The following is a 22,044-nucleotide window of genomic DNA, read 5'->3' on the forward strand; positions in this document are numbered from 1 at the left end:
AATAATTTTTAATTTTAAGCTTTTTATTTAGAAAAATCATAAATTTGATAATTAATACAAAATTTTACTTTGCTTCACTAACTCTTTGGGCTGTATCCAGAAATATTTCGTGATCTCTGTTCTGAAAGCATCTTCATTGAAAATGAAACAATTCATTGAAGATATTAGATCACTAAATATGAAATGTCTCCTTTCGAATCAAACGTTTAGTTTATTATATCTCAAACAGGAAGCAATACAGTTGGTCAAAGTTTGCTCCTAAACTATCAACACAGTTTTGCCATCTTAATGGTAGCTTGTTTATACCAGCAGTGAAGAAGCCTGGAGAGCAAGTGGCAATCACAAAAGGTGTTTTCCACAGCTTGTTAAGAATGGAATATTTTTCTTTGCAAGGAGTGGCCCAAAGCCTAGAAGAAGTGGTAGTCACTTGGCGCAAAGTCTAGTGAATATGGTAGATGACAGAGAGTTTCTAAGTCCAGCCTAAGTAGTTTGAGTGGCATCGTTTGTGCGACATGTGGTCGAATGTTGTCTTGCAAGAGGATTAGCTTGTCTCTATTGACCAACCTTAGCTACTTAATCGCACACATCCTCATCACTTTGTCCAGTTGGTTGCAGTGGACATCCGCTGTAAGCGACTGACCAGGTTTCATGAAGCTGTAGTGGATAATACCAGTGCCGGACCAGCAAACCAGTAGCTTTTTTTAATAAATATTGGTTTTGGACTGTGTTTCAGCACTTCATTTTTATCCAACCATCGTGCCAAACATTTGAAATTGTCAAAAAGAATCCATTTTTTATCACACATAACAATATGGTGTAGAAATGGTCTGCCTTTATGCATAAACACTTCGTTGATATTTTGAGCTGTCTGTGTTGCATTGGTTCCACGACGGAACTCATATTAAAAAATAACATGAATTTTTAACTTACTCATACAAAAAATTGCTCTAAAAAAAAACTTTGAAAGATAATCACAAGCCAAACCATGTGTTTGAAAGACTGGGGATATACCTTCACAATAAAAATAAAAAAAGAAATGTCAAAGTGAAATGTCAGAGATATCAACTGTCAAACTTGGTACTTTAAGGAAATCAGACATTTCATACTTCATAACCTCATAGAATTATGTGAACTGATCATCTTGTCCACATTTACATTCTTATATGGTGAAGTTAATGTTTAATTTATGAAGGTAGCATGTGATTAATAAATACTTCACTGCAAGACTAAAAAAATTTTATAGTAACAATGAACATTGCAGGTGATAAATAATCATATCGCTTCTTCCTTTCAAGCCAGAAATTGCCACCAGTGTATCTTCCTAGTCTTTTTGCCTACTCTTTCACATACTCATCCTTGTCTCAGTCACTGCTCTAACATGAAGCCAGCACCACCCCCCTCAAAATAGGTGCCAGAAGATCCACTTTATTGTAAAGTTTTTCTGTGCATAAAAAGAAGTCAGACATATCCTAGCTAGAAGCAGGAGAGAATAAGACAATAGAACATTAACTACAATGCAAGGCAGAACTCAGCTGGGGGTCAGGGGAGCACTCCTGCACTTGGAACTACCAGAAAAAACTGTCATGGGATAGTGAACATTTAAAGGGTCCTTCAGTAGTCAGTAGAGTTTCTGTATGTGGAGATTGAAAAGATGTTTGGAGGAAGAACAAAAATACGGAGATAGAAAGATTGGTCATATGCAGGAAAAAACAAGTAGCCTGGGTTGACAATAATATAGCATACATAAGGATGTAAAAAGAGTTAAGGTCACAAAAGTAGGTTAGAACCTTACGTAATATAAACTTACAAATAAGTTTAGATAGGCATTCTAACCCTTTTGACATTTTGATGTAAAATATAATATTTAGATTTATGGATCACTGTTGGCAAACAACCAATAAATGATATCACACCTACTCTGTAAGGTGGTACACACTAAAATAGTAAACTGATGGACATCTGATAAGTAATCACACAGTAAGAGGAAAAGTAATTGCCCATTTCCCACTCTGTGGTTACTTCCATAAGAAAGCGAAGATTTTTACCTCCTGTCTTGAATCAGTACAAAAATTTTGAAATATATTTATTTATTTTAAAAATAGAGAGGCCTGCTACATTATATTTAAGAAAACTGTATAATGTGAAAAAACAGAAAGCCATATTTCATAACTGATATTTCCTCAAGTAAATATTTAGCCTTTCATTCTAGATTTTACGTTATAAAAGCACATATGCTCCAAGACTTAATTAGAATTAGCTAATAGGCATGAAGTGTAAGTTTTTTAATACTATATAATGTTGTATATATGAATATACACTACAGATATTTTAACATATCAAGAATAAAATGAGTGAAAAAATTATGAAAAGTTGTGCTGGAGGAAGCTGTTATTTAGTTCAAGAAAGAGAATTTTCATTTCAATTGTATAGTCTTGCTCTAAGCTCTTTCTTTTGGGAGTAAGCTGGGATATTTCACCAGCTTTCACTAAGAAAACTATTTTTCAGTAAAAATTATTAACTAAAAAACTAGTTTTTAAATTTGTATATAGAAAACCTCAGAAAATAGTGAAAACTGAAACATTACTGAATCTGAAATTAAGAGATTTTTGTTATATGTGTACGCATAATTGCTTAGAGAAGTCAAAAAGTATCTGTTCTTTAAAAAGGAAAAACTTGACTGTAATTTTTAGACTTTTAAAGTAATATTTCTTTTGCCTGAATGATTGAAGTGATTATTCCTCTTGAATGCCTAAGTTATGAACTCAGAATGATAATTTTTGAGTCAGAAAATGACTGCCAGGTATTTGTTTCTGAACATTAATAATGACAATTTCAAGTGTTGCAGCTATCAATATGTGTATGTATCCAGATCATCTTTGATTATTACTTCATGATGACTTGGATATAGATTCTAGAGAAGGATGTTAATTAAGTAATATTTTGTTTCAGATTCAACCAACTCTGGAGATAACATGTATACTTTAATGAATGCAGTACCTCCTGGACCTAACAGGCCTAATGTAAATATGATTTTTTTTTTATTTTGGGGATGTATTTGAAGACTTTCAAACTCTGAGTATATTCCATTTCCTGGATATTATTTAAACATCATATTTTATTAGCCAGGAGCTTACTGAATATCAGAAAAATCAAATTATTTCTATGCTCTGCATTAAAAAAACAATGCATAACATATACCAGATACTTTATATTGATATAATTTAAATGTAAAACTGAACCAATTATAGAATCTTGGTGTCATTTTATCTCAAATACTTAATAATTTTACTGACTACTTGAAAATGACAGGTTATGTATAATCATTTATGTTAACCTCATTTTTAACATCACTAAATTTTCTTCATTGTGATCTTTTTTTAATTCTCATGAACTTGAAAATAAATTGGGAAGTTAAATATGGTGGTTTTTCTTTAGAATATGAAATCTACGGTTAAAATACAGAGTTGACGTAGTTATACGGGAAGAATTTGGGTGTTCTTAGTAAAGTATATGGTCATGATTTTTTCACAAAAGCTCACAGGAAAATATTTTATTTTTTTATGATATAAGGCCTACATGTTAACAAAAATATTTATAACAGATTATAGTTAATACACATATAGGTATGTATATAGGGTAGCTGAAATCAAACAAAAATCAGAAGGTATGTATGTTACGTGCTAAACTGGCCAAACATGCCTGTAGTTTTAGTGTCTTTAAAACACTGTGGGGGCCAGATAAAAGGCCCAAACCAAGTAAGTTCACAGGCTGTTGGGCTTATCAGCACCAGTTTCTCAGTCCAGATCTAAACTATGCTTTTGATAAAAGCCAAATAACAATAGTAAGTTCAAAGTCAACCTCTTTGACTTATCCGTGAGGCATTTATGTAGATTCCAGGTTATTTACTGAAAATTGATCCATGTGCTTTTAGATCCTCAATTTTATGAAGCAAAAAATGGCATTCTCCTGGAAAACTTACAAGCACGTGGTTTGTATGCTCACAGTGATGGAAGCCCATCACTTCCAGGGTTGGCAGGTATTTTTCCCCAAAAGCCGTCATGATTAATAACCACCACCACTCCATCTGCACACACACACACACACACACACACACACACCACATTCAGTATTCTGCACCATACAACATGGTAGAAATACTTTAGTTTGGGAAATTTTAAGAGAAAGTGTTTCACTCAGTTGTCTTAACTGTAAATGTAAGGTAATTATAGATAACTTGTCTTCAAACTGGGCTGCAGATTTTCTCAGTATTCAGGCCATGGGCTCTCCATCACCAGCTCTATCATAGCACATACTAGTCACATCTAGCTTGTACCAGGCTTCTAATGTAAGATTTCACCTAAAAAAAAAAGAAAGAAAACAAAAAGAATTCCGCTACTTTAAAAAAAAATGTTAAATAGAACTGCTGTAGAATGTCTATTATTGAACTGACATAGTTGAGACTGCCAAGAATTAACTATATTCAGCTATCCCTAAGGAGATAAATGTATTTAACCTATAAGATGAAATTATTTATTATGTCAATTTGAACAAAGATAGATTGTTAAGAAAAATGTTAATGTTGGCATAATGATGTTGAATAATTCTTATTAATTAACCAATGGCTTTAGCAGCTTCTTAAGAACTACCTTTGGGTTTTAATATAAAATCTGTCATTATCATAGAAGAGAATGCTCATCTCATTTGCACTAGTTTACGATATCTGAAGAAGAAAAATGTGGACATGAGCGAAGATTAATGTAAATATTTAGAACATACAGAAGATGAAATGAGAGAATTGGGGCAGTCCGGTTAGAGAATCTATAAGGCTGAAGAAAATCAAGTAAAAAATTTCCATAACTTGAAAATGGAAATAAGTTATGGCTGTGTCTTATAACATTAAATATGGATATTGTAACATTGAGATAAGCAATTGTTTTCAGCATGATTACAGTAATTTTCTTCATTTTTAAAATAGTTTCCAATGGGCCCTGGATCAGATGGCCCCATGGGTGGATTAGGAGGAATGGAATCACATCACATGAATGGCTCTTTAGGTAAGGATTTTAAATTTGATGCTTAGAGTATATTCAAAACAAAATCTTAATTCTATATAGTGGATATTATGAAATGCTTCAACTTCTACATGCTCATTTCAAAATGCTTCAACTTTTACATCAAACTGACAGTTTAATCTATAGTATATTGGTTATTATAACTAGAGGTTATTTGAAAATCAGAAGTGTGAGAATTGTTCTAGCTCATATTCACAAGTATTTACTTTAACCTATCAAAACCTGGTGTTTTATGATAAAAGGAGACATTGCTGCTTTGGGCATGTATCACACATGCATAACCTGGAGGACTGCAGGACTCTTCCAGCTAGTTTGTTTCCAGAAGTCTATGGACACAGTCTCAAAAGAACTTCAGTTCTCTGCAAGAATTTTTTAATTTTTGTTTTTGTATTTTAATGTTCATCTCCTTTTTGAAATAAAATTGATAATCATATTCTGAATAATTCTCTTATGAGAGAACACTACCTGCGTTGTCTTCATGATAAAGATCATTTCTAGTATGTGACTAATGGTTACAAAAATACTTCATAAATGATGCGTTGTTAGTAAATGAAGCCAAATATTTGCAAGGTGAATAAAAAGTCGTACAACAGTGAGAAATAAAGACAAGTGGTACAAAATTGACTAGATCACACAGCACACTATATTTATAGGCAGGCCAAATGTAAAACCGAAAAAAAGACATTTTATGTTTGAATATGTTTAAGTAACATCATAAACTAACTTAAAAGTTGACAATGGGGGTGGGGGGATTGTGATAATTTTTTTTCTTTTGGAAAGGGTTCATCTTTTACTGAAATTGGAGAAAATATACCCATGAGTAATTTAGGTTATGTACAGATTTCACTCCCCCTCCCAACGTTAGGAAATGCCCCCCTCTGGTACCCCAAAAATCTATATAACTTCAATAATCAAGAAATTATTTGCAGATTATTCACAGCACGTTAAGAGACTTAAGTGCTTTTAAGGATCCATCTTATTTGACTAGGTTTCAAAGTCTCGATTTGTGTTGTCCAATTACATTAGCCTCTAGCCAGGTGTGGCTATTTAATTTTAAATTAAATAAAATTTAGAATTCGGTTCTTCAGTTGCATTGCCACATATCAGGTGCACGGCAGCCACGTGTCGCTAACGGCTACCTTAACAGACATCACAGAAACATTTCCATCGTCACACAAAGTTCTGTTGGACAACACCAGGCTAGAGTTTTATTTTCCAATTTATTGCAAAATAATTCACTCTCCAGTCTTTTATTTGTAGAATTATTTACAAAAAGATACCATTTGGCCATAGTTAGAATGCTCTCAGTTATTCACTGGAACAGATTTTCAGAAGAGTTTCACATACGCTTGGCATCTACTTCATTACTTTCTATACTGAACGTTATTACAGTACACATTTTTATATATATTTATGATTGCATATATGTGTTCAGTATTTAAGAATTTGTTATTTACTTGTAAATTAATCATGTTAATAAGCCCTAACTTTATTTGTGATGTTAACTGAATACTGTACTGTTATGATGTTATAATATGTTTATTCTAGGAAAATTAATTATTTAAAATAGTTTAAAATAAAGCTAATATTGTGGCAAAGATCTGATTATTGTTCTTTGTTACCTGATGTATGATTCTACTGTTTCTTACACAAGAAAAATTAATATCGACTGTTCATTTCTCCCAAGAATCAAAATAAAAATATATTTTGAAGACATTTTTAGTTCTGATGGATTGCCATAAATATTGATTACTGTCAACTTTTTAATATTATTAAGAATACTTTGCTTTGGGTTATTATGATAAAAATGGCTCAGAATATTGTCAAATATTGTTACAAGTATTCATTTTATATTTTATCAGATTTACAGTATCATTTTCAGAAAATATATGTGGAGATCTTTATATATATTATATATATTTTTTTTAAATTTTAATTGGGTAGGATATACAAATGATCTTTCTAATATTTCGCATTCAGGAATCTGTAATAACCATGATTTTATTTATTCTTGTATTAAGAAAAAATAAATGGGAACTAGAGGTAGAATTCCTTACATTTGCCATCAGATGATACTAATTCACTCTACAGTATAAAGGAATAAGGATTTTTTAAGATTAAAAGCTCAGGAGCTACACACTGGAAAATACATGTAGTGTACTGCATTTATTTCAATTAAAGTAGTACTTAATTTCTAATTGAAATACTAATAAGGCTTTCTTTTCATATTTTGCTTCAGGCTCAGGAGATATGGACAGTATTTCCAAGGTGAGTACTGTGTATCCTCTGTGTTGTTTTTAATCTGTATTTTATTTCTCGTGGAACTCTCATTAAAATTGTTAGAGTAACTTTATGAATTCTGTTCTTGAACAATAGTTTGAAAGTAGAAAGCTAGGTATAATTAATTGGAAGTTAAAAATATTAATGTATATGATCTGTAGGAAAGGGTAAAATAAGCCTTTTAAGAATGTTCCTAAACATGCTAAGATTCATTCATAGGACATATTATACATTATTAATTGATATCAGTTATAACCAGTTCAATCATGTTATGATGTTACATATTTATAAAACAAAGTGACAGAGTTTAGATACTCTTGAAAATTTAAAGCTGTCTAAAGCAATGTGAGGAGAGGTAAATTTCAAAAAGTAGTTATTGTATGTCATAAGCACATTGCATTTATACATCCAATTGGTCTTTCAAACCTTCATTAGGCAATGTTGATTTCCACAGTTATTACTCTAGTCCCCAAAATAAAGTAAGAAAGTAATTAGAGAAAAATTTCATTAGTACAAGTAGGAAAGTGAAACTTCTATTAGTATGTGTCTGCATTTTTCCTCCTTTTGTAGTAATATCTAAAATTAATCCTTTCCTTAAATGCCTTATATTTTTTGAAGAATAATGCTTAAATACTTTTCAGGTCATGATCAATTTAAAATAATTCTCTACAAGTAAATATATTTAGAATGATTGATAAGAACTAATTGTTACCTGCCACCAGAAGGACTTTCTTAGACATCCGCTTTGTATCAGTAAATAGAGAAATTCGTTAAAGAATGACTTTGTTTTTAATTCTATTTCTAATTTATATTCATGTGTAATAATGTAAAATTCCTGATGCCAAGAAAAATAAAATAAGATTGAGCTACAAAACATTTTAAATTAAGACTTCAAGCTAAAAAAAAACAGTATAATTGGTATTCTGGCATTATACTTGTAATAGGTATAGCTGCTTGGCCTCACAAATTTTACAGGCACTTTGCATGTCTGTGTTTAGCAATAATCAGAAAGATCTTTTTCTTTTCTAAAAATGCATACATATTTATAATGGGCACTAGTTTACCTCTGTGAAATAGTATTCATAAAGCCTGTTTTCAAAATAGCATTTCCCGTATAACTTTATCAGAGCCTTCTCTCTTAGAAACACCTTTGCAAGTCAGATAACCATAATTGCATTGGCTATCTCAGGTGTTTCTAAAAATTGAGTTAGCTGAATTGTACTTAGTGGTCACCAGTGAAACTTCTAATGTCATAGTTGAGAAGCATGTTCTCATATCTAGAGATGACCCTTAATTACACAAAAGTGGGATCAGATTGCTTTAAGCCATCTTAAAATTTTCACTAACAACCTATACCCTTGTACATTAGATAGATGTAAACAAAATTCTATATAGGCAAATACTATGTAATTTATAAAGCACTTTAAAAATTGTAAATAGAGTCACAGTGAATTAAATGCCACCTTTTAATCTGCCCTCATGTCAGATCTATTGCTATTCCTTCTGTGCTCATTCTCCCATTCCTATTCTCGGATACAAGGTTTTCCCACTATACTATGCCCACTGCGTACAACATTCTCTTGCCTGATGATGTATTGCTTATTCTCTACGCGTTAATTGACCACCCATTGTGTACTTTTGTGTGCTGGGTATTGCCTTGTGCACTACAGAGGGATAAAAAAGACTTCTTTAACTACAAACATTAACTACAAACATGTTCTCTGCCCTCAACTGGTTTCTGCTTGGGCAAGAGTTCCTTCATTCAGTAAACCTTAATGCACCAAGGCATTATGCTGGGCTCTCAAAGTCCAGAGATAAATAAGATACGGTCTTCACCCTCAAGAACTGCAGTGTAACTGAGGAGACCAAACAAATATGATAAGGAAACACTTTTACAAAGCAAAGTTCATATATAAATTAACGTAAGATTTATCCTGCAAGTGATACACAAGTGCCACTTAACAATGTACTGGCATTGACTAGTTGTAGCTGCCTTCTACTGAGTTCCTACATGGCTTATTTCTACACTGCCCCCGCTGTGGGTCCATTGGCTCTGGGTTCTAACCTGGCTCCCCTGGGCGATGGTAGCACTGCTGTTTTTTGCTCTATAGCCACTTTTTCTCCCAGCAGCAGCAGCATGTGTGTTGTATACCACCCTCCCCAGTCCTTTTTCTCCCTGCCTCTTTCCACTCACGGACTAATTTTTCAGTCTTTGACTCTCAGGTATGCAGTCACTGCCTCCACATCCCACCTTGCTTCCTTTTCCAACACATGTCCAGCTATCTCAAGATTATTTCTCCTCCCTTTTCTTTTTCCTGGGCTCATTCGTTTTCATCCTATTTTTTTCTAGTTATTCTTGTTTGTGAATCAAAAGACAACCATTACTGCTTAGTAATTTTGTTCAAAATTCCTCTTAGGTTTCTAGCTACATTTTTCCCAGTTCTCCAGTTAAAGTTGTATTTTGTCAAGCACCAGTATTGCATATTTTTTTTAAACTTCTTACTCTATTTTTAAATATCATTTATTAGTACTTCAATTCTTTTTCTACTTTTTTATTGTATAAAGTATATATTCTATTTTATCTATTTTATGTGTAAGATAGATAAAGAGTACTGAATTGTGAATCAGAAACCCTGGTTCTACTACAGTACTTAAAAATTGTGGGAGCATGAGGTTGCTGTGAGCTAGGCTAACACCCCAGCACTCTAGCCTGGGCAACAGAGCAAGACTCTGTCAAGAAAGAAAAGAGAAAGGAAAAAAGAAAGAAATAAAAGTTGTGGGAACATGTGACTTAATCCCTCATAGGCTTAGTTTCCTTAGCTATAAACTAGACCTTGTAGTTTATTCCCTGGCTATTTCAGAAAATTGTTTGGAACCCAGTGTGAACATACATATGCTAAGGGATATGAAGTACCACAGACATTGTAAATATCTTCCTTCTCATTAGTTACGCAGTCTTTTGTGGGCAAGGCTAGGAACTCCATCAATTGCACTTTAACAGCACTGTTTCAGTGGCAAAATGCATCCAAGTTTCAAATGAAGTTTCAGAATTATTTCTTGCTCAGTTAAGGATTACCTAGTAAAACTCATATACATCTTTCTCAAAATGCAGAATTTATCTTTAATTTAGAAGCCTTTTTTAATGAAATGTGAAATTCCTTTCGTCTCTTTTTCAACTTAGGAGTCACCTATTTAATCAATGGAACAAAAATATTTTTCTTTGGAGTTGTTTTAGGGATTGGGGATGAAGAAAAGCATATTGTTTGTTTTCTTAGAAGGAAAGCAACTAAAGAAATTCTGCAGTTCACGTTAAGATATTTCACATTTATATTTTTGAGTTTTTAAAAAATATCTTATGAGAGGGCAAGACTTGATCATATCATGTTTAATAAATTATCACAGGAATCTTTTCAACCTGAAGCTTTCTGACCTCAAGAACCTTAGTTCCAGTTAGAGATCCCACACTGTTCCCAAGGGAGCTGACTGAAAACTGTAGGTCTCTGCCATCATCTCAGGTGTGCTGGCCTGAGTTCCAGCTCAGTTATACCCATTGGGAGAGCAACTGGCAGTTTGCAGTTTTGGGAGGCTTGCAGAGTCAAAACAATACTCTATAAAACTCATTATTGGCAGCCTGTGAGAAATCAATTCAAAAGCCACTACCAAAGGGCTTAGAATAATGTTATTTTATTCTAATTATAAGCAGAACCAAATTTTCTACAAGTGTTACTTTTTTAATTTGAAATTTTAAAAATTTAGAATTTTAATAGTTTGGAACAATTTCTGACGATGGAAGAAGGGACAATAACTTACAAATTAAGAGAAGATATAGAAGAATACTTACAAGATAAAATCAGAGACCAGGGAGTCTAAAAGAGTTAAACATGGCAGCCAGAGGAAATTGTGGGTGTGGTGTATTGTGTATGTTTGTGTGTGTGTGTGTGTGTGTGTGTGTGTGTGTGTATAATTCATGTATGATATTATAGCTTAAAAACTTTCCAGCTAGAGGAAAAGGTAAATGAGAATATAATAAAATCCCTTAAAGATGGAATCCATATAATCCTAACTATATTTTTTCAAGCTAAATTCTTAAAGTAGGGAATAAAATACACATTAACTGAAATAAGAAATGTAACCAACATGCCTAATATAGCTAAAAGGACTCTTATATTCTTTTATATTCCTTATTCCCTTATTATGTGCTCATGCAATTTGAGTTTCTTTTTGACCACCTAAATCCTTTTTGTACATTATATTCTTGCCTTGATGATAAAATCTGCTGGAGACATTATACACACATGTAGCTGCCGTTACATGAAGCATACACACAGTTCCTTGACACCCACCTTCATAGCCCATTCTGGGCTGGCTTGTGGTACCGCTGTCTTTGCTGTTTCTCAGATACCAATATTTAGCTTGCTCTTCAGCCTGTATCATCGTCATGTCACTCAGTGGTTATGGACAGCACAATTTCCGTGAGACTCTCCATTGAAGAGCTTTTGTTGTTTTCATATTTTGCAAAGATTACTCAAGGTAAAAAAATATTGTCCTATCACTCTGAGCTTTTCAAATACAGTCCAGTAAGCTGGATAGGAATAAATTTCAGAGATCTGATATTATCTCAGTTTTGTATGTTGAATGTGTCCTTTTAATCTTCCTCTCAAAGTCCTTAAATATCCCACCACGACCAAAAAAATAAATAAATAAAGCATGTAATGCTGAGCCACCATGCTATGAAGAGATTGCATGGAAAGCACAAATAGTAACACTGAAAGTATTTTAATATTACCAATGCATTGTTACTTTCAAATTCTAAATATTTTAAAATCCACACTACGAGTCAGGAATCAGATTTTAAGTTAGCTAAACTTCCAGAATTATAAATCAAGAAATGATATATGGCAAAAGTGCAGGAGAGATTTAAAGAACCCCAACTGAGTCAGAGATACACTGTTTCTCTCAAGGCACCCATATACTACAGGGGGTGAGAATGTTACACAAGAATGAACAGGGCTCATTTTGTTCTTTTATTTGACTATATAAAATATACAGCTTCCAAGTACATCCTTAAATTTTCTTATGTATATGTTAGATTATGTTTTATTCTGATATTACCAATCTCTCCATTATATATAAAATGATAGAAGTCTGCATTGACCAAAAGGACTTATAGATTTGGGGTAAATCTTATAATTTTTTTTTTATAAATTCAGTTTCCTTTTTGAGCTCAGTTACCACTGTCATTTCTGTTTTCAAAAAACAGTTTATTTAATTAATAATTCTAATAATCAATGAATTATAAAATAGTGCACTTAGTTCAATTTTACTTGAATTTTTTTTTCCAGGAAATCAAGATATTCATGTTCATATCAAAGTGGAGTTGCTTTTTTATATACTTAGGAAACTAACATTTTGAGAGAAAAATTTATCAAAAAAATGTAGAATCCTCTTTATGCTATTAAAGTATGGTTCCTGAGTCCTTGGGGTTTATTGGCATATAGAACTCCTATGGACTTCAGAGGTTCCTTTTTCTCAGATCCTCCCTGTGGGTTGCACAGCAAGACAAGATACAAGTGTATTTCCACCAGCTCATCTACCTGTCTCTGCTTTACAGCTTAACCATATTCTTAAAAAGCACACATTCTTTTGGGAATAACTCACTCATGAAATTTTAATGCTTATGAAATAACTTGTAGCTAAGTCAAAATCCTCTGAGCAATTTTCTTTAAAAAATCCAAAAACTTATTCCAAAACAATATAAATAGCATTGACTTAGGGAAACAATCTAAAATCTTTCTTCCATTTGAAATAACAAATAAAAATGTTTAACCCTGAAGTTTTTTTTTAACAAGTCAATAAATTGGACCTTGAAAGGGAACCCTCAGTCACAGTCGTGATACTGTGTAAACTTGCTTTATATGCCCATATCATTCTGTATTTCTTATCATCGTGGAATATCAGATATACTGACACGGCTAAAATTGCACAGTAATAATGAGACTAGCAAATTTAAATAGAATACGAAGCAGTGTGCTACTAACTTAGTATCTGCTTAGATTGCTAACAGCAGCCATTTTATCTGAAAAGTAAATCTGCTCTTAAACTAAGGATAGGAAGATATTCTAAAGCAGTTTATTTTTGAGCCCCCTTTTCCTCTAGAGTACATAAAGAATTCTCAAGTCCTAAGCAATCTCTCTTGTTCTTAACTAAAGTTGTTAACTGTCTTCCTTTCTTTCTTATGGTCCATATAAAAAAAATAGTTGAAATAGTGTTATGTGTAAACTGCATGTAAAACTAAAGGGAAATGTTCATTAAAACTGTGACCTTTTAAAGTCTGATGAGTGAATCACTAAGGGAGTTATTGTTCCATCATGCCTTATCAGTGGGTAGGATTACTTCATCACACCCCTGCTGGGAATGTTTTTTAAACCCTCCGGAGTTCTAGGAACTCTATAACCTGAGGGTAAGAAATTGAATAAATATTGATTCTGAGACTAAGAAAATAGTTGTGGTAGGTTATTTTGTGTGTTTTTGTTTATTTTTAAATTTTCATTTGGGAACGCATTAGTACTTGTCAAAGTACAAAGAATGAACTAGAACACATGGTAGAAGTCTAAGATTAAAATTATAAGTATGCTTTGTCCTTAGAGATGATGCTATAGATTCAATTTTTGAAATAGTACAATGCAAGAGGGAAATTAAAATCTTCAACAACGCCTTGTTTTTTAAATCTTGTTTACAGAATTCTCCCAATAATATGAGCCTGAGTAATCAACCGGGCACTCCAAGGGATGATGGCGAAATGGGGGGAAATTTCTTAAATCCTTTTCAGAGTGAAAGTGTAAGTATTCCCTTGACTATATTATTATATACAGATTTTATTTCTGAAGTTCTTCTATTAGAATGAGGGCATAAAGCCATTAATACTGCCGTTATCTTAGAGTTCAATCGGTTGATCTTTTAAAAGTTAAAAGAACCTTTAAGTAGAATTTCTTTGAAAAAATTTTTAAAAGACAAACTTTTTCTTTTTTACTCCTGTATACTTAGTTGCAAAAACCATAATACTAATTTTCTCATAGAACGCATCCACTGTAAAGGAGCAAACTGGAAACGAGTTGCCTATTTGATAATTTTTATAAGTTTTTATGTTACTAAAATGTCTAAATTCCAAAACCCAAACAAATTTCATCTTCATAGGATTCATGCCATCATTAAAATTTATTTTGGAGAATCTGCCAAACTACAGACAGAATCAGAAGGCAAACTACCCTCATTTTGCCTCACTCAACCTTTATCAGAATTTGAAGCAGTAGCTAATAGCATGTCTACTTTTGCACAGAGTGGGCGCTTCCCAAAATGGAACCCAAGATTGAGTGTTCTGTGGATTCTTTTACTTCTTAGTATCCACCTAGGACCTCTGCACAGGACAAGACTTCCCCAGTTTTTAGACTTTATTTCTGTTAAAACCAGAAATAAAAGTATGCTGCTCGTTAGTGTATTTGCAGGATATATATGACCAGTAAGGACAAAGAAGATATATGTTAAAATTCACATAAAAAATCAAAAGCTCAGCTGGTCAGTGATGAGAAAAACATGAGGAGTTCCCTAGTTTAAATCATAGTGGTTAGGATCAGGAGAATTGTTTTTTAGATCCTAGTTCTTTCACTGGTTTGCTTCAGGACTATGGACAAATTAGTTAGTTTCCCTGTGTTCACTTTTATTTAATTAGAGACACTTATTTCTTTTTTTGCTAATTTTCACAGCAATAAAATGGTATAATTCAGAGAAGTATATGATAATTCAGTGTAACATTTACTGAGCCTGCTAAATGTAAAGCACTAGGTTAAAGACAATATATTCTGAAATAAATATAACACATACCTACCCTCAAAGACAACAGTCCAGTAGGAAAAATAGATGCTTACATAACTAAAATATGTCAGATTAATGAGTGCTATAATAGATATGAGCCATGTATTTTAAAAGTAAGAGAAAATGATTAATGTTGGGTTGGAAACATTGTTTTTGAAAACCGTTCCATATGACTTTAACGGTATGGACAGGGACAGGAGGAACTCTCCCCTCTCCCTCCTTCCCAGATTTGTCATTGGCGACTGCCGCCTTGTTTAACAGTTGGAAATGGGGTACATTTCAGAACTGGCATCAGAAAGCTCTTCATGGGGGCAAAGAATGAGATAAAACAGGACTTGAAGAACTTATTTGCACAGAATAAGCACCAACCACACCCTTTAATCTCAGACTATGCACATGCAAAACAGCAGATCCTTTTTTGAGTAAGTGCATTTAGAAAAGAGACCAGCTTCCACCCCTGACTCCTGACCAGCCTCACTGCCCGTGAACCCAAGAAGGAGGTTCAACGCCAGACTTTTGGCAGAATTAGCAGAAAACAGAAACTCCCACCTCTCTCCTCCCTCCTTCCTTCCTGTCCCCACCAGAAAAGTCACAAAAGGAAAAATAACTGGTTGGTGGCCTGAGAAACTGCACCACTGCCCTGGAGGGCAGGACAGCCTTCCCACTGGCCATCGTCTGGCTAGTGAGGAGAACTGACTTGTTACGAGTGATGTCGCTGTTATCTGTGGCTTTCTCTCTTGTATTACCACACATTTTTGTTTAGACTTTTATAAGATCAGACAATGAGAGGAGAGAGGAAGAAAAACAAAAGAGATTCAGTGCTGACAAATGTAAGACTTTAAAGAAGTAAATAAGCTAGCTATGCCCAATTAATTAGCTTTTCTGTAATCAAAGAAAAGCAGAACTATTTATGAATTAAAAAGAAAACATTTTCCAGTAAATGAACTTGCAAATTCTAATGTTTTTCACTACACATAACTCTGAAATACACATATTTTTGAGCAGTCTGTCATTTGAGGATTTCTCAGTCTTTACCTTGACGTTAAACCAGAGAAGGAGGCCTAGAAAGGAAGTGAATCAATTGAGTACTTATTATATACATACCAGATACTGTCCTAGTCACCTCACACATGCTACTTAATTAATATAGAAACAAAAATGCCCAACCCAAAGCCATAAACCTTACAGTGCCAACATGCTTAACAAAACAAAATATGAATCAGAAAATGTTTCACTACTCAGCTTTTTTTTTTTTTTTTTTGGATTACAAACAAGGCCCTTTATTTCAAGTAACAAAGATGCCCCCTAGTGTTCAAACTGTAAAATGTTTGTTTTTAAAAGTACAGAATACAAAAAATAGTTTTTCATGCCCTCTTCAAGTAAAGAAAGTGCTTGATCTTATTTCCTGAATTAATTTAGAAAAATATTTTCCCATGGTATTGAACTTTAATCAGTTGAGTAGTCATGACAGTAAAGTCATGGCATCAAGTAGGAATTACAAACAAGGCAGTAGATATCTCCTATCCCCCTCCCTCCCCTTTGTCATTTTCTGCTACGGTGAAGAAATCACATCGGCCCCAATTTTTTTATGTAGTCACACACACTAAATTTATTTCACTTTAGCTCAGAGTAGAGGAGCTATTCTTTATTTTTTCTCACTAAGAAAATAAAGTAGTATATAGATAGATGCTTAGACATAGAAATATAGTGAGATCTAAAGTGTTCTTGACATGTATAAACAGGAATTTATACACACTGTTCAAAGATATCTTTGTTAATGGATATCTCTGATGGATTTTATGGTACCTGAACTCAGTATAATAAGTTAAAAAAATCACAAGTTCATCCCAAGGCATATTATCTCAAAATATATTTTGCATTAAAAGGTAAAATAAGTAGGTATATGTTTAAAATAATATCTTTAGGTGTTGTATTTTTTGCTAAACCAAGCAGTAATGCTGATGACAGCTTTGTAAGAGCCATTTTGTCATCTAATTGAGGAGAACTAGACTCCGAATAGTTTTGAAACAGGGCAACCTGATATCACAGCATTTTGGCACAATATGTCATGGCATATTGATGCAGCAGTACAATAGAAACATTCAAGTGTGGTCTCAGTACAGTACACCATGAATATTTTATGTCTCTAAATATGATACTCCATTTAACACCTACTCTTCCTTTACTTCTGGAAAATTATAAGCCACCTCTCCACTACTTTGAAGGATAGTATTCAATAGCAAAAATTTCTTTTTGCTTGCTCATTCTGTGAGTTTTCCTAGAAATTTCATGATTTCCCCTAATTTTATTTATTCGAAGTAGTTTCATTAAATGCAGCTGAAGATGAGCAGTTTACAGCCTTAGGAGCGAGAATAGCACACAGGCATAAATACAAACTGTTTCACTATACCAAAGACAGCATGTCATTTTACAGTTATTTGTACAACTCAGAAATTAAACTGTACTAGATGCTTGCTCATTTTTCTGAGTGGTCTTGCTTGGAGCTGATGGCTTCGATCCTTTCCGACTAAATCTGATTCTTATTTTCTCTATTGTTGGACCTATTTTTTCACTCAGTTTCCTCCCTGAGAAAACGTAGCTCTCTTAACTTCCCACCAAATCAGTAACAAATTATCATTTTTCTATAAGGTTTGCTTGAAACATTTGAAATATCACAGGTTTTAAAAATGTTGACAATTGCTAGTGTTAAGAGATGATATTAATAGTAACCAATAAAAATGTTTGGTAACAGAGCATGTGCATATGCATATGGCTATTTATATATATACATGCTTTTAATGTGTATATTAGAATGAAGGCTATTACATACTTTTAACACCATTTACTAATGTTACATGATATGTGAAGGAACCGGAGTAATACTTACAAAAAAAGAATTCAAGAATTTTTAAAATCCTAATTATTTAGGATATACATAAAATGAAATGGCATCTAGAATTAACTGTGACTTAACCAGAAACTTTTCTAAAAAACATATCCTTTGAGGTCCTTTCTGAAATGCTCTAGTATCTTTTGCTGTTTTATGTTATTTGACACAGGATACTCAATAAAATCTTTGTTTTAAAATAATGATTATCTAGCTGTGCTATTTAATTAAAATTAAGTACAGCTACATTTTCAGTTACTAAGTTGTACTAACTACATTTTAAGAGCTCAGTAGCTGCATGTGGCTGGTGGCTCTTGTGCTGGACAGCACAGAACATCTCCATCATCGTAGAAAGTTCTATTGGACAGCACTGATTGGATCACCAGTTCTTATTGTAAATAACAGTAGCTATAGAAAGCATAGATTAAATTTTTCTGTGCCCATTTTTGCCTTACTCTCTAATTTTTTCTATTTCTAGTAAAACCTTGGTATCTGTTTCTTTTCTTGTTGTTTTTGCCCTTAAAAGTCAAATACCAAAACATAATTCTGTTGAGTTGAAGGCTGTGGATAGTTCATTGAAGCTTGCTGTCATTATTTACAACGTGAGACTTTGCATGGCATCTTATGTTGAAATGGGAGTATGTTCCCATTCCGGCACAGGGTCGGGGTAGGCTCTGTTTCATCGGCCCTTGGCTATGACTGTTTGGGGGTTTTGTTTTGCTTTTGCTGTGCTTGTTTGCTGCCACTATCAAGGGTAAAGGTTAAGAGGAAGGAATCCTCCTTCTCTTCTCTGGCAGTCTCCCCTCTTAACCCCCTGTACTCACTATAATCCAACATACAGAGTCAATTCAAGTATGTAACTTCACTTTCCTGTACTGAAACAAAACTGTAGGCTAAGTGATTAGCAAGTGGATTTTCCTTGATTTGACCCATGTTAAAGGATTAACAATCCTCCCCCTGTGGTCCAGTGACCCTTTTTCCAGGCCTATCACCCACCTTTACTCAGGAACAGTGCATGTTTGGGGTTGGAGCCCTAATGACTTCTGGTCCAGTTGTCTGCCAGCTGAGCCATTGTCACTCTGTGCCCTTCCCTGGGGAATCCTGCTTTCTCACTATAATCCATCCTTACCTTAGGACTCACCTGTACCTCTTCTGGTTTCTGCCGTCCATCTCAGCGTGTCTGGAATTCATTTCAGTCTGTCCTCTTTCTGCTACCTTTCTAAAAAGTTCATGCTCCCCCAGCCCAGGATCATCACCATTCCTGGTTAAGCCCCTGCAGCCTGGGGCCAGTTCCACCTCTTTCCATGAGGCACAATTATTGTTAGCATGTTGAAAGGAATTGCCATTTGCCCTGGTCCTCACAGATTTCCAATAAAACATTTAATATTCAGGGGTCCACATTTACATTTTAATTTAGAAACCGTCTTCATCTAGAGACCATTACCATTTGCGAGTGGATGCCTATCCCCACAGCTCAGACGATCTAGAACTGTGTTGTCCAAAACGGTGGCCACTAGCTACATGTGTATATTTAAATTCAAATAAATTTCAATTAAGTAACATTAAAAATTTAGTTCCTAAATTACACTAACTGCATTTCATGTGCTCGGTAGCCACATGTGGCTAGTGGCCTGTGTTGGCCAGCATAGACTGTAGAATAGGTCCATCGTTGAAGAAAGTTTTCCTGGACAGGGCTGCTCTAGAACTTTTCTGTTAGAGTCTATTCCCCAAGAATATAAGGGTAGATTGACATAATTATCAAAACAATTGCTCTTTATTCCTCTCTATATCATTTTTGAAACTGCCTTTTCCAAATTTCTGAAAGCCTCACCTTTTATCACTCATCAGCCTCATCAAACTGACAAGTAAGCAGGTAACAACAATGTGGACCCACGTGCAACCCAGAAATGACTGTGGGTTGAGACTGGAGTCACAGATTAGGGGCAGGAGGCTTACATGCTAAAGTATAAATCGGACTCTTAAGATTTTAAATGCTTCGATGAGATCTTCTTGGGGGCAGCTAGTTTTTGTTTTGTTTCCCTACAACATTAACATTTACTGAGCACTTTCTATGTATTCAATAAATACATGGTTTTAAGGATTTTATATGTAATCAGTCCTCCCAAAACCTTTTTAAGATAGATACTATTATTAAACCCATTTTCTAGGTAGAGCAACTGAAGTCAAGAGAGGCTAGGCAACTTACCCAGTTTGCACAGTTAGTAGATAGCAAAGACTAGTCCTCATACTTTTTTCGTTATGATTCAACCTTGAACTGAATTTACCCAAATTTGTTACAAGTGCCTACAAAACATAAGTCTGGCTGGAAGGAAAAGGCTGAGAGACTGAGTAATTATCAGCCTCCTAGGTCCAAGGAGAGAGTAGGACTCATTGCTTTTTAGGGGAAATGTTAAAAAATTCAGGACTAAGTTAAGTCTCTATAAATTTACTCTTTCTCTTATTTTATATTAGATTAAAAGCTTGGGCATAAAAGAAAGTATAAGAAATTAAAATTCATTGTTTCTATTGTTGTACCAAGAAGAACCTTAGTGGTCTGTGAAAGAATTGTTGTTAAAATATGGATTCTTCTTTCCTTCTAGTACTCCCCTAGCATGACAATGAGTGTGTGATCCATTACCAAGTCTCCTCATGAAAACCACAGTGAGTCAGCCCTTCACAGAACTACTACGGAAGAAAATTATTCATCACAGTGTACAGTTAAACAAAGGAATCTCAGTCACACCAAACCAACCTTTTTATTTCCTGCTCTCTCCCCTATTTTGTGAAGAAAGCGGGTCCAACCGTGATTCAAACAACTGTACGGAGCGGCACATTAGAATTGCCCTAAACCGAACTGCAAATAATTATGTGTGTATGTATATGTGTGGGAAAGAGAATGTACTGTATGTGTGTATGCTATATGAACATATACACATACATACATCGACCCACAGGACATTGTAAAATATTATCACATGACATCTTCAGTAGAAATAAGTAGGGACTTTTATTCCATCCTTTTTTTCACGTTTACATTTTAATTATTAAAAGTTGCTCCTGCCCCCTCCCTGAACTATTTTGTGCTGTGTATATCACTGCTTTATATAAGTTATTTTTTAAGGTGAACTCAGATGTTATGGTTTTGTAAATGTCTGCAATCATGGATAGGAATAAAATCGCTTATTTGAGAGCTTTCATTAAATTGAGTCTGATGCCAGTTATCCTGTGAATCACGGAGTGTAGTGTCTCAAAAATAGAAGAGAGTGTGTCTTCATCTTTATGTCGAATCAAACAACTCCTCAGTTACCTTCAGTGAACAGTATTTTTGTACCTTTTATTTGAGAAAAACACTTCAATCAACAAAAGCTTAACCGGGGCCACACACAGTATATTTCTGCAATAACTGCTTTAAATGGAGTTCTTGAATTGTTTGTCTTGGATGATACAGAAATCATTAATTAGCTCAAATTACTTAGACCATAGCAATAAAGTGACAGGGGTTGTCATCTTTTTATCAACATGTTTTCTCTTTGATGTGATAAAGCCCAGAAGTGATAACAAAACTGTTTGCTTAAATTTGCCTCTAGTATTTGCAGGAATACTAGAGGTAAATTTTTAATAACATACTAATATGAAATGGTATCTGATTTTTATTCAGACTTCTTGTGAACTTATTCACATAGACATCGCAAGCAAATACATTGAGATGATTAAGATTTTCAGCACAAAGGAGAAAAGAGTTACTACCATAGCTAGGGGCCTCTGGAGTGCTGCTTTTCTACCCAGGTCTCTTGCTTGCTAGCAGCAGAACTGACTGGTATCAGTCCCCTCTGTGCATACCTTCTCACTGGCAGCAGAGCCCCTGCTCTGTTCCTGGGCTTTTTATTCATCTGTAGTAACTTTGCTTCACCTGGCCATTGACTTCAGCAGGCTAAA

At 34.0% G+C, this 22,044-nt stretch overlaps 1 protein-coding gene across 1 annotated transcript in view; it reads left to right on the top strand.

Annotated features, from left to right (window-relative positions):
- The window catches only part of SSBP2 (single-stranded DNA binding protein 2), a 118,888-nt gene extending 97,565 nt beyond the window's left edge, over positions 1–21,323 (top strand). The window contains exons 11-15 of the mRNA XM_012664474.1: positions 2,950–3,020; positions 4,976–5,054; positions 7,312–7,340; positions 14,092–14,190; positions 20,709–21,323. Coding sequence (XP_012519928.1) covers positions 2,950–3,020; positions 4,976–5,054; positions 7,312–7,340; positions 14,092–14,190; positions 20,709–20,738 — 308 coding nt within the window. The 3' untranslated portion in view covers positions 20,739–21,323. The remainder of the gene's footprint in view (positions 1–2,949; positions 3,021–4,975; positions 5,055–7,311; positions 7,341–14,091; positions 14,191–20,708) is intronic.
- The last annotated feature ends 721 nt before the right edge of the window (positions 21,324–22,044 follow it).

This window comes from Propithecus coquereli, unplaced genomic scaffold (assembly GCF_000956105.1).
Source record: "Propithecus coquereli isolate 6110/MARCELLA unplaced genomic scaffold, Pcoq_1.0 Scaffold9, whole genome shotgun sequence".
In the NCBI taxonomy this organism is placed as follows: Eukaryota; Metazoa; Chordata; class Mammalia; order Primates; family Indriidae; genus Propithecus; species Propithecus coquereli.